This window comes from Larus michahellis, chromosome 3 (genome assembly GCF_964199755.1).
Source record: "Larus michahellis chromosome 3, bLarMic1.1, whole genome shotgun sequence".
Taxonomy (NCBI): Eukaryota; Metazoa; Chordata; class Aves; order Charadriiformes; family Laridae; genus Larus; species Larus michahellis.
In genome coordinates this window covers 110,152,134-110,165,723 of record NC_133898.1, presented here as the reverse complement: position 1 = coordinate 110,165,723, position 13,590 = coordinate 110,152,134, and the positions used below count along the sequence as shown (strand labels likewise).

General features: G+C 40.0%; 1 protein-coding gene across 1 annotated transcript; it reads left to right on the top strand.

The window, feature by feature from the left end:
- The first annotated feature begins 8,609 nt into the window (after window positions 1-8,609).
- On the top strand, window positions 8,610-13,294 carry TMEM18 (transmembrane protein 18). Its single transcript, XM_074581724.1, has 5 exons — window positions 8,610-8,675; window positions 8,915-9,035; window positions 11,407-11,461; window positions 12,498-12,591; window positions 12,678-13,294. Exons 1-5 carry the CDS (start codon window positions 8,628-8,630, stop codon window positions 12,765-12,767), a joined length of 408 nt encoding a protein of 135 aa, XP_074437825.1. The 5' UTR covers window positions 8,610-8,627; the 3' UTR covers window positions 12,768-13,294.
- The last annotated feature ends 296 nt before the right edge of the window (window positions 13,295-13,590 follow it).

The following is a 13,590-nucleotide window of genomic DNA, read 5'->3' as shown; positions in this document are numbered from 1 at the left end:
ACTTGTAGAATACTTTTCCAGGAAGGAAGCGTAGGATATAATTACTGGCCAGATACATATTTATGGCCAAATTCCTATTTCAAGAGAATACGAGCTTTTTCCATCCAAACCCCATAGCTCTCAATTTGAAATTGGCTACCTTTGCAACATACAACACTTCAACATGCCCTATGTACAACCACTCCCATGACAATGTTTCTTTGCCAATGGCAATTTTAAAAATAGATCCTTTTTTATGTGTTTCACTGTCCAAATATCACACACTCCAACTACAAACATTAGGCCTACAACTAAGAATTCTGCAATTAGGTCTGCAACTCTTTGGTCTGGAGCTGTAAAAATTAGTCTTTGCCCCAAATGCTCTATGCAGTCTGTGTCTTGCACTCATCATTGACTTGGAATTGTCTGTGCAACTTGACCTTTCCCACAAGTTTTCTAGGCACGCTTAAACTTTTTTTGCTGATTTGACTCTCATACAATTCCCTTTCCAGTGCCTCAAATCTTCCATCCACAAATCTATTCCCTGTACAAGGATAATGGTTCAGGTTTGAAAGGAACTTCAAATGTCTGTCCCTACCTCAGGCACCTAAAAAGTTTAATGTGCAAGTTTCCTTTTCTCTGCAGTAGGATCTCTGTGCAGGACACCTGAGAAGGATGTGTATCTCAGCACAGTTGGGAAATCCTCACAACTCAAACTGTGTGATGATTTCACTGAAATTTCCAACACAGAAGTGTCATGTAAAATCCATGTACAGAACAGTATCTAAAACCTCTGTCACAATCTTCCCAACAGCGGACTTGCCAGCACTGGTGTGCTATTATAGGAGACAACCTTGAATTAAAATACATATAATATCACATTGCCTGTGAAGAGCGGTGTGTGAACAAGTCAAAACCTCATCACCACAGCAACATCCCCAGCCAATCAGGAACAGACCAGCAAAGCCTAGAGACATATCCCACCAATCCTGAGGGAACAACACTGTGGAACAACTCATGAATCTGTAAAACCTCAAACAGCAAAAAAGCTGAAGGAGGATTAACAGGCCGCTTCTCAACCCTCCTGATGCAAGATGTGGTAGTGGAGCTCCCACACCTGTGCCAGAAAACTGCAACATGTGCATACTCTCAGGTCATATGCACAGAGAGTAAGAATAGGCTGACAGGTACTAACTCAGTATTGTCACGTGTTAAATGTACGAACATTTATAGCTTTGCAATTATTGCCATATTTGAAAGTATCTTATATAAGTGCTTATAATGTCTGTGTCTTGATTTCTACTTCCAGAGATCAAATCATAGCTAACATGCTCAGATGGTCTGAGCCATTTGGTCAAACCACTCCATCAGAGCTATGGACTGTTAAGGATAAGCAGGAGCCCCAAAGTACAAGATTTCTATCAAATGTTCAGTCTCACAGATGAAAAGGCTGAGATCTCTCAGAACAATGCTATGTTCAAAAAAAAAGTCTCTTCCAGTTGCTGCCTGCTCCATGCAGCATGTAATTCTCCTGCTTGTAAAGAATGAGGGGCAGGAGGGGCTAGGATGTGCCGTAAGGGCATGTTCTTAAGCAGAAAATACAATGGTGATATCAAGTTCTGGAATCAGATCAGATACAGTTATGAAAGTTGCCCTGTACATCCTAAATATGTCTATTCCTTCTTGCCCTTTTATTACAATAGCTCTGTTGCAACTTAAATGCACTGTATTATGTGCCAGGTGCAATGCAGTCACACATCAAAGAAATGTAAAGGTATTTAATTTCCATACCATCCTGTGGAATGACACAAGGTGGTACTTTTGAGTTGAAAAACTATGAATGCAGCAATTCTGTGAGAAGAAAACTTCAGAGGGAGTCAAAGAGAATGTAGAGTGTGTAATTAAGAGCAGGATCTAAGACTGTCAGGACTGCTTTTTGCTTCCAGCTACATTTGGCCTCTTCCACCCTGACTGGACAAAGACCCCAACAGAAATAAAATCTGGTTGTTTTGCCAGAACACAGCAGGGCTTTGAAAGAATTCTGAGGAAATCTTTGGTGAGATTAGTAGAATAATTTAATAGGCAGTCATGTTCATAGGTAGAGACCAAAAAGACATTTGCATTTCAGACTGCCTGTATGGTTTGGGAACCATATGGTGGAGAAAGAAAAGTAAGCCTAAAGAAGCCTGCAGCTATTCTGCACTGAGGAAAAAACCCTGACAGAAAGTGGATGAGAGAGATGAAGTTAAGGGAATAAGATTCTGAAAAAAAACATACAAAAACATCCATTTCACTTCCAGGCTAATGCAATATTGTTTAGTGAACACAAATAAGATGTTGATTTTTCTCATTCAAATTGTGGAATCGTGGAATCAGTATAATCCACATTGGAAGGGAGGTGATTCCAACCTCCTGTGCAAAGCAAGGTCTGCTGCAAGGCCAGACCAGGTTGCTCAGGGCTCTATCCAACTGTGTCCTGAAAACCTTCAAGAATGGACATCCCACAACCCCTTTGGATACTTTTTCCATTGTTTGATTGTCCTCAGGGGAAAAAGCTTTTCCTTATATGAAGCCCAACCTTCTAGTTTCAATTTATGCTCATTGCATCTCATTCTCTCACCACACCACCAGAAGAGCCTGGCTCCATCTTTTTGATAATCTCCTCATAAGCACTGGCAGGTTGCTATTAGGTTTTCCCTGGAGTCACCTCTTCTCCAGGTCAAACAAGCCCAGTTCCCTCAGCCCCCCAAGGACTCCCTGAACATTTTGATGGCTCTCTGACAAAATTTTTCCAGTTTATCGTTATCATCCTCTCATTTGAGGTACTCAAAGTTAGATGCAGATGTGGACTAATAAATGCTGAATCCCTTAATCTTCTGGGTATGCTGTTAATACAGCCCAGGAGACTGTTCGCACTGTTTGCTGCCAGGGCACATTGCTGGTTTATGTTCAGCTTTTTCCCTTCAGGTCATGCTCAGCAGTGCTGCTCCCCAGCCAGTCAGTTCCAGTCTGCATCACTGGGAAATCAAAATTATAGAGCAATGTAGGTCAGACCGTTGGAGGTCATCTAGTCCAACTCTCTTTCTCAAAAGCAAGGCTAACCGCAAGGTTAGATGAAATGGCATCCATCATCTAAACCTGAAACCCACAAATTACATACACAAAACAATTGTTTTCCAAGTACATCATAACCAATAAAAGCCGTTACTATAAAAAGGTACGACAGACAACAGCAGCTGCAAAAATAATGGAAGCACTCAAAAATAATTATTCAATAATGGCAAGGACAGGGAAAGTGAAGGATTTTAGTGAAACGTTTATTAGAATGAATACCAAACCCAGGCTCACATCAGTTGCATCAGGAAGCAAATGCAAATTTAAGACAGCTTTTGCCCACAACCATGAAAATAAGGAAAATCTTCAGGGCAGATAAAAATGATGGCCTGGGAGTGACCACAGCAACAATGAACATCCAGACTCCTCTCTCGGGCTCAGTCTATTTTCATACTGAAACTGCTCATGCCTCTCAAAGCTCTGAAAAGACCATCCAAGATAGCCAGACTGTCAACAGACTACTCTACTCCAACAGGAGCAGGCTGGGAAACAGGCAAGAGGTGCAGAGCTGAGCAGCCCCTGTTCCCACAGCAGAACTTGGCAGTGGGATCTTTGCAAAGCACAGAAATTGGGTATGTGTGTCACTAACCCCTACATGTGCCCACATTCTATCTCTGCCTTGACTGAGGCTCTGGTGAGGGGCTGCCCCATTCACTAGCTTGCTCGTTTTCTTCCAGCTTTTTCTCTCCCTAATGGAGACACAGAAAATACCCATTAGTCCTTCCTTTTGTCCCCCCAGCTACCTGCTGTGTGCCCCTGGGATAATCTCAGCTCTGCCCACATCCTTGGGATGGGAGACAGCAAGGTCCAGTGCATTGCGAGACACATGTTCATGAATACATCAGCAGACAAAGGAAGAGATGAAAAGTGGGGAATGCAGAAAGGGGAGAGAACAGCTTGGAAGAAGCAAGGGAAAAATCAAAGGGCAGCTCTGGTACCATGCCTCCTGAATGTTAGTTCCTTCTCAGTGAGAAAACCAGATCATCCTCATTGGGGGTCTGCACATCTTATGCTGCTGACAATTCAGGTCATGGCCTCAGAACAAAGCGTCCCATGGCTGGCTGAAGAGGTAGCAGGAAGGAGCAGTTCACCCACCCTGCCTGGTAAAGGCAGCCACCCACCACTCCGACTGCAGTGTCAAACAGAAGAATCGCAAAAAAACAGTGAAAGGCTCCCAACCCTGTCACTGAGCGTATCCTGTATAAAACTGCTCACTCAGAAAGATCTTCACTACATCTGCCCAGATCCAGTTGATGAGATGAATCCCACATGAAGTAGTGAATAAAAGTTATGTAGACTTTACTACATTACCGTTGCTTGAGTTAACTGTTTGGAAGTGTATCGGGCCAGGGATGCCCAGGTACTTCACTTGTTTGTCAAGGTTACAGTTGCTGAGGTTGATGAACTTCTGTACCTGGTGGCTCGATCTGGTCATAACTCAATGAAAGCTGTCATCTGGCAAGGCTGCAGTCACACACTATCATAGAATCATAGAATGGTTTGGGTTGGAAGGGACCTTAAAGATCATCTAGTTCCAACTCCCCTGCCATGGGCAGGGACACCTCCCACTAGACATTCTGACTGTGAGTAACAATCCACGTGACAAACCAAGGAACAATGGGGCAACAAATCTGTATGGTGCAGTCAACAACTCAAGTGCTCCTGAAAACAATATATTGTAAGAATTCCTGGTTCTGCATTTGGAGATGTCTGCCAGGAGATCAAACTCAGGGACACCCAAAGCCTCACCAACTGCCAAGAAGACCCTCAGAGACCAGCTGGCTACAGATCAACTTGCCTATTATGGACAAGGACAGCAGAATAACCACAGGCTGTGATCCAACAATCCTGACGTGTAACCTCTAATCTCTGAAACAGAGGATGCATCTGTTGTCACATTGACCTACTTCATCACACTAAGACATTTATAAGCTATTTATATTTTGCATTTTGTATATTTTAATTCATGTTTAAACACAAGAAAGTTCCTTGTAACATTTTCCCAAGCAACTGCCTGTTTAAATTGAGACTGTTGTAAATTGTTTCACCCACAGCAGCTTGAAAAGCTGAGATAACTCAAGACAACCACATCCCTCGTAAATAAAATCCAGTTTACAAGGGAAAACACCCTGCAAAGACAGAACATTTAATTTATCAAATGCAAAGAATAAAATGGTGTAGGACATGGTTTGTTCAGCACAAGGACAGCAGAAATTTATATTTCATTTTCAAAGGTATTTTAAATATGGTCCTTATATTGAAAAGCACTTTAGCTTCTTAAGGTAGGAACTAAAAATGCATTATCACAAAAGCAAACCTGTATCTTAGGATCTTAATGAAGCAAGACCATTAAAAGTTATCAAACTATCTGCTAATTCAAAGACTCACCAAATAAAAGAGGAGAAATGAAGCATTTCCCATATTTGTAGGGAACTTCAAAAACAAAAGTTCTTTTCCATTCTTGCGGAGAATCGGAGCTGCATTTCCCTCAGCAGCAAGTATAAATAGCACTTCCAAAATATGTCTAGTACAGCGCCATAAGATCTGCTGGCACACATCTAGGGCTACCACTGGAAACATAATTTAGCATTTAAGTTTGGAATTCCTTATCAAAAATATGCTTTTTCATCACCCAGCTTGTTTTTACAGCAATGTAAACTTAAGATAAATATCTGATTTTAGATCCTTTCTTACATAAAGCAAACGAAGTTTTTCAGTTGTTAAAAGGGAAAAAAATTCCATTTATCAATCTACTTTTTTTTTGATCTTTCATCCAGTCTACTTGGGTAATACTGTAGTGTAGAAAGAAATTACATAGGAATCTGAGTTTCTGAGAATTACATGGAAATTACATGGAAAACTGAGACTGAGTTTTAGAAACTACTTAAGTTACTTATACTAACAAGAACAGAAATATTTATGTATTATCACTGGTACTGTACATTTCTGGTTACTAAAGTATTTTTAAAATTCAGATTTAAATGTAGCATACTGGCTCTGCGAAGAAGCTATAAAAGGACAAATACACAGGTTTTTTCCCTATGAAAAAGCAATGTATCTGGTTTTTGCCTTTTAAGTATCTTCTGTTTCACATTTCATTCTCCACTAAAAATAAAGATAACCTATACCATGCAAAAGACCTAGTAATACTTATGTATCTGCTACCACCTGCTGACAAACAGCATTATTGACTTTATCGTAGTGAACCTTAAAGAAGCAACTCCTATTTCCCTATGCTTCCACTACTTCTACAGCAGCTGATGGTAAAAGCTACATGATTTTTTTAATACAGTATGTTGTAGCCATAATAAGCCACTAATTTCCTATCCACCCAGCTTGCCTGCATCACAGATTCACCACTGGCCAGCATATTCTGCTCATAAAGCAACTATTATATCCTTCATTCACTGAAGCCCTTCAGCTATTCCAGATGGTTACTGTAGTCAATTACTGAGCAATTACAAGAAACTGATTCCTCATTTACAAAAATCCAAAACCATTTGATTTATTACATTAGCTGTAAGACTTTCCAAATGACAAGTCAGTTTCTCCCAGTCTTATTTCCCAATCTACAGTGTGGAATTAAAACATCTTTTTTCCCCCAGTCTTAAAATTAACAGCAGAATGGTAGTAGAAATGACCACCATTGCATCGCCCTACTTAATTTTACAATGCTTTAAGTAAAATCGCCGATTGGCATCCAGATATTATTGTTGTTGAGAAAAAGATTAGCAAAAACCTGAAGCAAAACAGAGAAACACATCCTCAGTTTCAGGTATCTCACATTACATTGCAAAAGTGTGACAGTAAAAAGAGAGTAGTTCCCAGTGATGGCCTGTATTTGACTATATGGTTGACTAAATGAAAAAAAGTATTTGTAATATTTACCTATACATGCACTTCCAAAAATGCTGAAGAGAGACAAATGCTCAGAAAAAATAATTTAATGAAAGCAGAGTGTGGAGCTATAGTATGACAGCATGGTTTGCTTGACAAAGCTAGTCCTATTAAGATTCATTAAGTCTCCTGACTTAGTTAATCAATATGAGCTTGAAATCTCTGTTGAAGCGTGATAGGGCTTTATGAGTGGTCAGTTCTTCCAGACTTACATGTATTCAGCGAAAGGAGTTACAAATGAGAAGTTTAACCTTTTAAATGTCTTATTCACTTTCCATTGTAAAGTAATTAGTATTTTTTTTCATTTGGCAAAAAAATAATATTTTTCACTTGGCTTAAGCTCCTGCATGGTGTGGTCAACTGTGGGGTTTTTTGTCAGAAATTTCCAGATGGGCTTAAAACTCCCTTTTCCCTGCACTTCCATTCCTAAGGCAGCTGAAGCCGGACACTGAGTGTTGAGGAGAGAAGACCAAAAAGCCAACACCAAAACTGGGCCACCAAGCCACCGTGCCCCGAATGCCTTGACACCAGCCTGACCTCATTGAGCAGATCATGACAAAAAAATACTCTCCCACCAGCTTCCTAACATCAGGACCAAATACTAAAAACATAACTAGAGTTTCTTGCTCCTTTTCTGAAAAGGCAGTGTTACCAAAGTATATCCTTGAAACGGTTATCAGTGACTAGTGTTGAAAGGCCATATGTATATACTCACAGATAATGAGGATTCTATCCTAGAATCTGTCAAGGATGAATTAATGAAAGAACACCTAATCAAAGAAAGCAAGTATTGTTACCATTCTTGAGGAGGCACATCCTGGAACGTACAAGCATATGGACCTTGAAGATGGTACTAACCTACATGTTTTGAGAAGTTCAGCCAACTTGGCAGGAAAGTTAAAATTCTTAAGTGTCCTAAGCTGGACTACCTTCATTATAATATTAAAATCATTCGCATAGGTCAAGACGACCCTCACCCAGTTGAAGACCCTTCCCCTGAGCATGCATGGTAGCTATAACTCGATTGTGTAGCCGTATGTAAATTACTAACGAATCAAATATAGGTAGGAGTTACTAATATGATAATGATGTTGTAAAATGTGTAAGAAAATCACTCGGAGAGTCCTGATGGGTGTGCTTGATTTGTGGGAAACCACCAAAGCACCCAGCCTTGCGCAACTCCGAAATAAATTAATCAACGTCTCACCCTGGCGCGTGAGGTTGGCTATTGCACACCGGGTAACGGATCCAAATTTTCGGGCAACAGCTGGCTTAGTTTTGGGGAACGCAATTTCAGTCACAGAAGCAGGAGAGGCGGTTCCGACCTGCAGCCGCCCTCAGGAGAGGCGGCCATTGGGGTGAGGAGGGCCAGCTTTGCTCGTCCTCCAGAATACGGGGCCAGCCACCATCCTTTCCCGCTCTGAGGGGATGAGCAAGTGCCACTCGTGCGAAATAAACAGCCTCTGTCCCCTCCACTGCCCTTCAGGAACAGAGGAAGCCCCCCCCCTGCTGCTCAAACCCCCTCAGGCCACCACGGTGGGCCAGGCAATGGGCGGCCGCCGAAGTCTCGCGAGAAGACGCCCAACGGCCGCCACGGCGGCCGTTGCGCGTCTTCTCGCGAGACTTCGGCGGCCGCCATGGAGCAGCCGTTAAGTAGTCCGCCGGGGCTCTCTGCCATCCTGGCGGTAAGCCGGGGAGCTGGGGGCTGGGATGGCTGCTCGCCGGGGGAGATAGGGGGAGGAGAAGGAGGCACTGCCCCACGGTGTGTGCGGGGGAGGCCGGCTCCGGGGTGCCGGCTCCTTCCCCAGCTTCTCACAGGACGGGCCGCTGAGCGCCGTCCCTGACTGAAAAAATCCTTTGGCGGGAGGAGGAAAGCTGCTCGGTGACTCTCCACACGCTTAATCTCCTTTCGTTTTGTGTGTAGAAGACAGACTGGTCCGAGCCGTGGCTGCTGGGGCTGGCGGGTTTCCACGTCCTCTGCTTCCTCCTAACGTGCGTCTCTTTCCAGCACTACCGGGTGCAAATAGGGCACTTCCTCTGCATGGGTGAGTAACTGTGTTCATGCTTCCCTGAACTGGCGTTCGGGTGATAAAGGGCATGTGCATTGCTTAAGCGGCAAATGCTGCCAAAATAGCTTCTTTCCATCTCTTAACGATAACCGTTTTCCTCATGTACTTGCACAGCGTGTGGTTTTACACTTTGCAGCAGATAAAGTGCGTGCAAATTAGTATTTCGCTTGTAGTAATACCCGTGTCTATACATGATAAACTTTTATAAGCATGTTATAGAAGCTGTTATAGAAGCTATGACCTATAAATATGTATTTTTTTAGTCTCCAAGACTGTATGAAGTAGTGACTTAAAACCCTGGCCTTAGTGAGGATCTTGGATAAGTAAGGTTTCTGCATGGTAAATGCAGCGTGTGATAAATTGTTGCTGTGCTGGAGAAGCAGAAAAGAAATCTGCTGAGAGCCAGCAGGTGCTTTTTGTTCTGCCTTGTTCTAATGCTGCAGTTCAGTGAAGATGGTCACCTTTCAGCTGGATTCATTTCTGGAGCAGGTTCACCATATGCCCAGCTGACAGCTGTGATGAAGGTGTGAGGAACAGCAAGACTGGTTCAGTGCATTGCAGTACCAGCTTGTGTTATCTCGGGGTTTATCAGCCTGATAAACCTGACTTCACCCTGAGAATCCTCAGTGGCCTTGCCTGCCCAAACTGTGCCTTTGTGGCTGACAGGCTGAAGATCTCCTAGCTTTGCAGAGGATATTTGGTTTAACTAAGATGACACGGACTTAAGGTAGAGCCATGTATTTATGAGCAGTGCCTTGGTTCTAGCCATGGGTGGATTTTCTGTTGAGTTGGGTTTTTTTACACAGTACCTCAGTTCTGCCACAACTGCAGGAAAAATGAGCAATTGAAATAGATTTGCAGGCAAAAAGCCACTTAAAGACTATGCTGACTTCTTAAAATATTGTTTAGCGAACTAGTCAAGTTGGGAGAGGAATCATAGCTTCCTCAAAACTGCAAATACTTAAGTCAGCTAAAGCTAAGATTTCAATATGGTTAAGTACCCCAAAAAGGAATCTAGATACCTTAGTAATTTCTATACATTCACTTGTAACTGCAGAGTTTTAAACGATCTACAGAGGGCAAAATAGCAATACCCTGTTTATGGCACATTAGGCCTGAAAGTTCCTTATCATTATACCAGCTTTTCTCTCTTGAATTCAACGTTAGACATTCAGAATTTCCAATGACAGGCTGTTCACTTTAGACTAAACTATTTCTGGTGTTTCTAACACTAGTTTGAATGGCAAGGTCTAACTGCATTGGGAAATGCAGTGGAATTGATCATTGCTGTCTTCTTAACCCAGATATGATGTAAACTTGCTGTTAACAGGAGACTGCATAAGAATATCCATATTGAGTCCAAGCCTTGTTTGTACTTAAAAAACGGAACTATTTTTTATACGTTTGCAGTATAAATAACTTTGTATTGTAGATGGTCAGAAATAACTGTGGAAATAATGAAATTATCACATCGGTTTACTTTGTCAGTGGAGCAGCTATAGGTATGTTTATGCTGTGCAGTGCCAAGCAGAGATAATCCAGATCTTGGCAAAACAGTATAGCATATTGAATTGTCAAGGCACTCCTTCATATCACCAAACTAGTTATTTAATGGCCTTGTGCAGGTCATCTTTAGTCACTGAATCTGTTTTTTTGCTTTGTTTCTTGTGAAAAATTAATCAGGGACAAACTTAAAATTTTGCAATTGTATTGCTTTTTTGTTAAACATGTGATTGCACTGCATTTTCTTACTGTCTTGGTGGCTTATTATTTCACGTAATTGTTGATTAAGAATATGCCAGTTTCCACCTGACAGCTGCAGACTACTCTGCTATTCACCTATTCAAACAAAGTTTGTATTTTAGGAAAATGCTTATATATAATTAGTACCCTAGCTTCAGATAGTAATGTTAGATATAGCAATGTGACATAGTAACTTCTAAAATAATAACTTAATTCCATGCCAGTTTTGGGGAGCGCTGGCATTTTTTACAGACATAACTTAGAAGCAGTCACCAAGAAGATTCTTGGAAAAACTACTGATTTTTATTTTATTGTATTTTTTGTTCATTTGCATGCTTAGTTTTCCTATAAGCTCAGATGAGCAGGAGTTTATTTGTAATATAGTGGGTATGTTTTGTGATCACTTAATACTTAGTAACTATATGGGACATTTAATTCGGAATGGGATTTGTGCAATTAAAAAATAAATGTGTAGTTTGATCTTCTGAGGTTCAAGGAATTCTAATGTCTGGTATATATATACATCTTTAGTATACGTGGCAGACCTGATGGCAGTTTATTTTTAAAGAAATATTGAATCTAATATTTTTCTCTTGTTGTACAGTGGGCTTAGTGTACTGTGCTGAATATATAAATGAATTAGCAGCGATGAACTGGAGGTAAATGTTTTCACTTTCTTTTTTGCATTTAAATGTTATAAAAATGGGGGGGGTTTATATAATTCCCAGAAAACATTGAGTCATTCGTGTCATCAGTAGAACATGATGGCAGAGGATCTGTTGTGTTGATTGATGTAAAACTTTTGAACAAAACTATACAGTACAATATAGTTATAACAGCTTAAAAGAAAAGGTAATTTTTAATAGCTAGCATGTGCTTATTGTGCTGCTTAAAATCTCTGCTTATATGGATGGCTGTAAATTAACTAGCCAGAGAACTAAGAGAAAAGCAGAGTGGGATGATTAAGGGGAAGAGGATGTGAGCATTGGTGGTGGGGTTTTTTTTTTGGTGTTAGGTTTTCTCTGCTATCTGTTTGTGTTTAATAAGCTGAAGTTAAGCACCACTTCTCAAAAATATCACTACTGTTTTGTGTGTTTATTTATATACATAAAAAACATTTAAATTTGCATGTTTTACTAAGTCTGTGTACCAGAATTAAACTGATGGCTTATTTTCATAAGCACTGAACTAACTTTTCCCTGATGTAACTGGAAATTATGTGTTTAACACTACTCTATGCAGGCATCTAATTGTAAGTCTTTAGATCCCACTTCAGGCATACACAGCCTAAATTACAGCTTCGCTACATTTATTATTTCTGTTGTCTTTTCTAATATGAGTAACCAAAATGTCTGAGAAAGTAATTTTAGACACTTGAAGATAAGGATGACTTCTGATGCACAAATATATGTACTAATGTAATCACATTAAGTTAGTTAATGTATGGTTGTTTTATTTGGGCTTTGAGCAGTAAAACCTTAAAGAAAAGAAAGACTGGTATTGTAATAAATATTCTTAACTGATGAGATATTAACTATCTCTTTGTTCTGACTTAGTACAGTAGAATGCTGGCCTATGCTTGGGGATCCCAAGAAGTACAATGTCCATGTTGAATAGTTACTGTGAAAGTCTAATGTTATTTGAACTACAGCGAATAAAGCTTCCTCTTATTTTTCTTTATTTTATTTCTTTCAGGCTGTTTTCTAAATACCAATACTTTGATTCAAGAGGAATGTTTATTTCATTAGTATTTTCAGCACCACTGCTGGTGAATACTATTATAATCGTGGTATGTATGTGCTCATTTATATGGATGCTTTAATTAAATTGATAAGTAAATGAATGTGGATTAGTTAAACTTAATTTACTTTTCAGGTCACGTGGGTTTACAAAACTTTGAATGTAATGACTGAACTGAAGACACTACAGCAAAGAATGAAAACAGAAAAAGAGAAAAAGAAGTGAAAGCGCCTAACACTATTTTATTTAATTGTAATAATGCTTGTCTGGGTAATCAGTCCTTCTATATGCTTATCCAGAAAGAGGAATGTTTTTGTGTCTGATGTCAAGAGGACTTTGCAACCTGTAGCCTGGACAATGAGGTGAAAGCAGGTTATCTACAATACACTTGAATTGGCTGTGAATTTGAGAAACCCAGTCTTAATGGGTCTTTGTGCCCTTCAGTGTAAGATAGTTTTCCACCATGACCAAGGCTGTTAGTTTTGGTGAGACACAGTCTTCCAGTCTGTTTCCATTTGCTTATGTATCTTTTAACTATGTCTTAACCGTGTGTCTATCAAGTATCTTCTTCTGCTGCATAAGCCAACTGGAGCACTGTTGAAGTCCAGAAAATGAGGGATTGTATTCAGAATACCTCAGGAATCCATGCTTCTATGAAGCATTTCACTTCTTTGTAAATCAAGTTTCATACTTCCTATGTGTATTGTGTGCCAGTAGCATTTTATAAATAAAATCATCCCCTGTATCTTAAATTGAGTTAATTTGTATTAATTTTTAATCAGATTTTTTCTTTATGTTTCCTCTCATAAAAATTCCCAGTTTGCTAAATTCTTGTACTTAATTTGTGTAAGTAATTCAAAATGATCTCTGCATTTTTTTCAGTTTACATTTCATGATACTAATGCCGCTAGATAAATATCTTTTCTTAAAACTGGATAAAACTTTCATAGCTTTTGCTTATTTGTAGAAAAGAAAGGAAGGGGAGAAACTGTAGTATTCTATGCAATTTTGTTCCTTTTTTCTTAATACACTTTACTTTTTTTTAATA

Coding starts and splice junctions, on each gene's coding strand:
- TMEM18 (XM_074581724.1), top strand. CDS start 8,628: ATGGAGCAGCCGTTAAGTAGTCCGCCGGGGCTCTCTGCCATCCTGGCG. Junction 9,036..11,406: donor AGGGCACTTCCTCTGCATGG/GTGAGTAACTGT, acceptor CTTGTTGTACAG/TGGGCTTAGTGTACTGTGCT. Junction 12,592..12,677: donor TGAATACTATTATAATCGTG/GTATGTATGTGC, acceptor TTTACTTTTCAG/GTCACGTGGGTTTACAAAAC.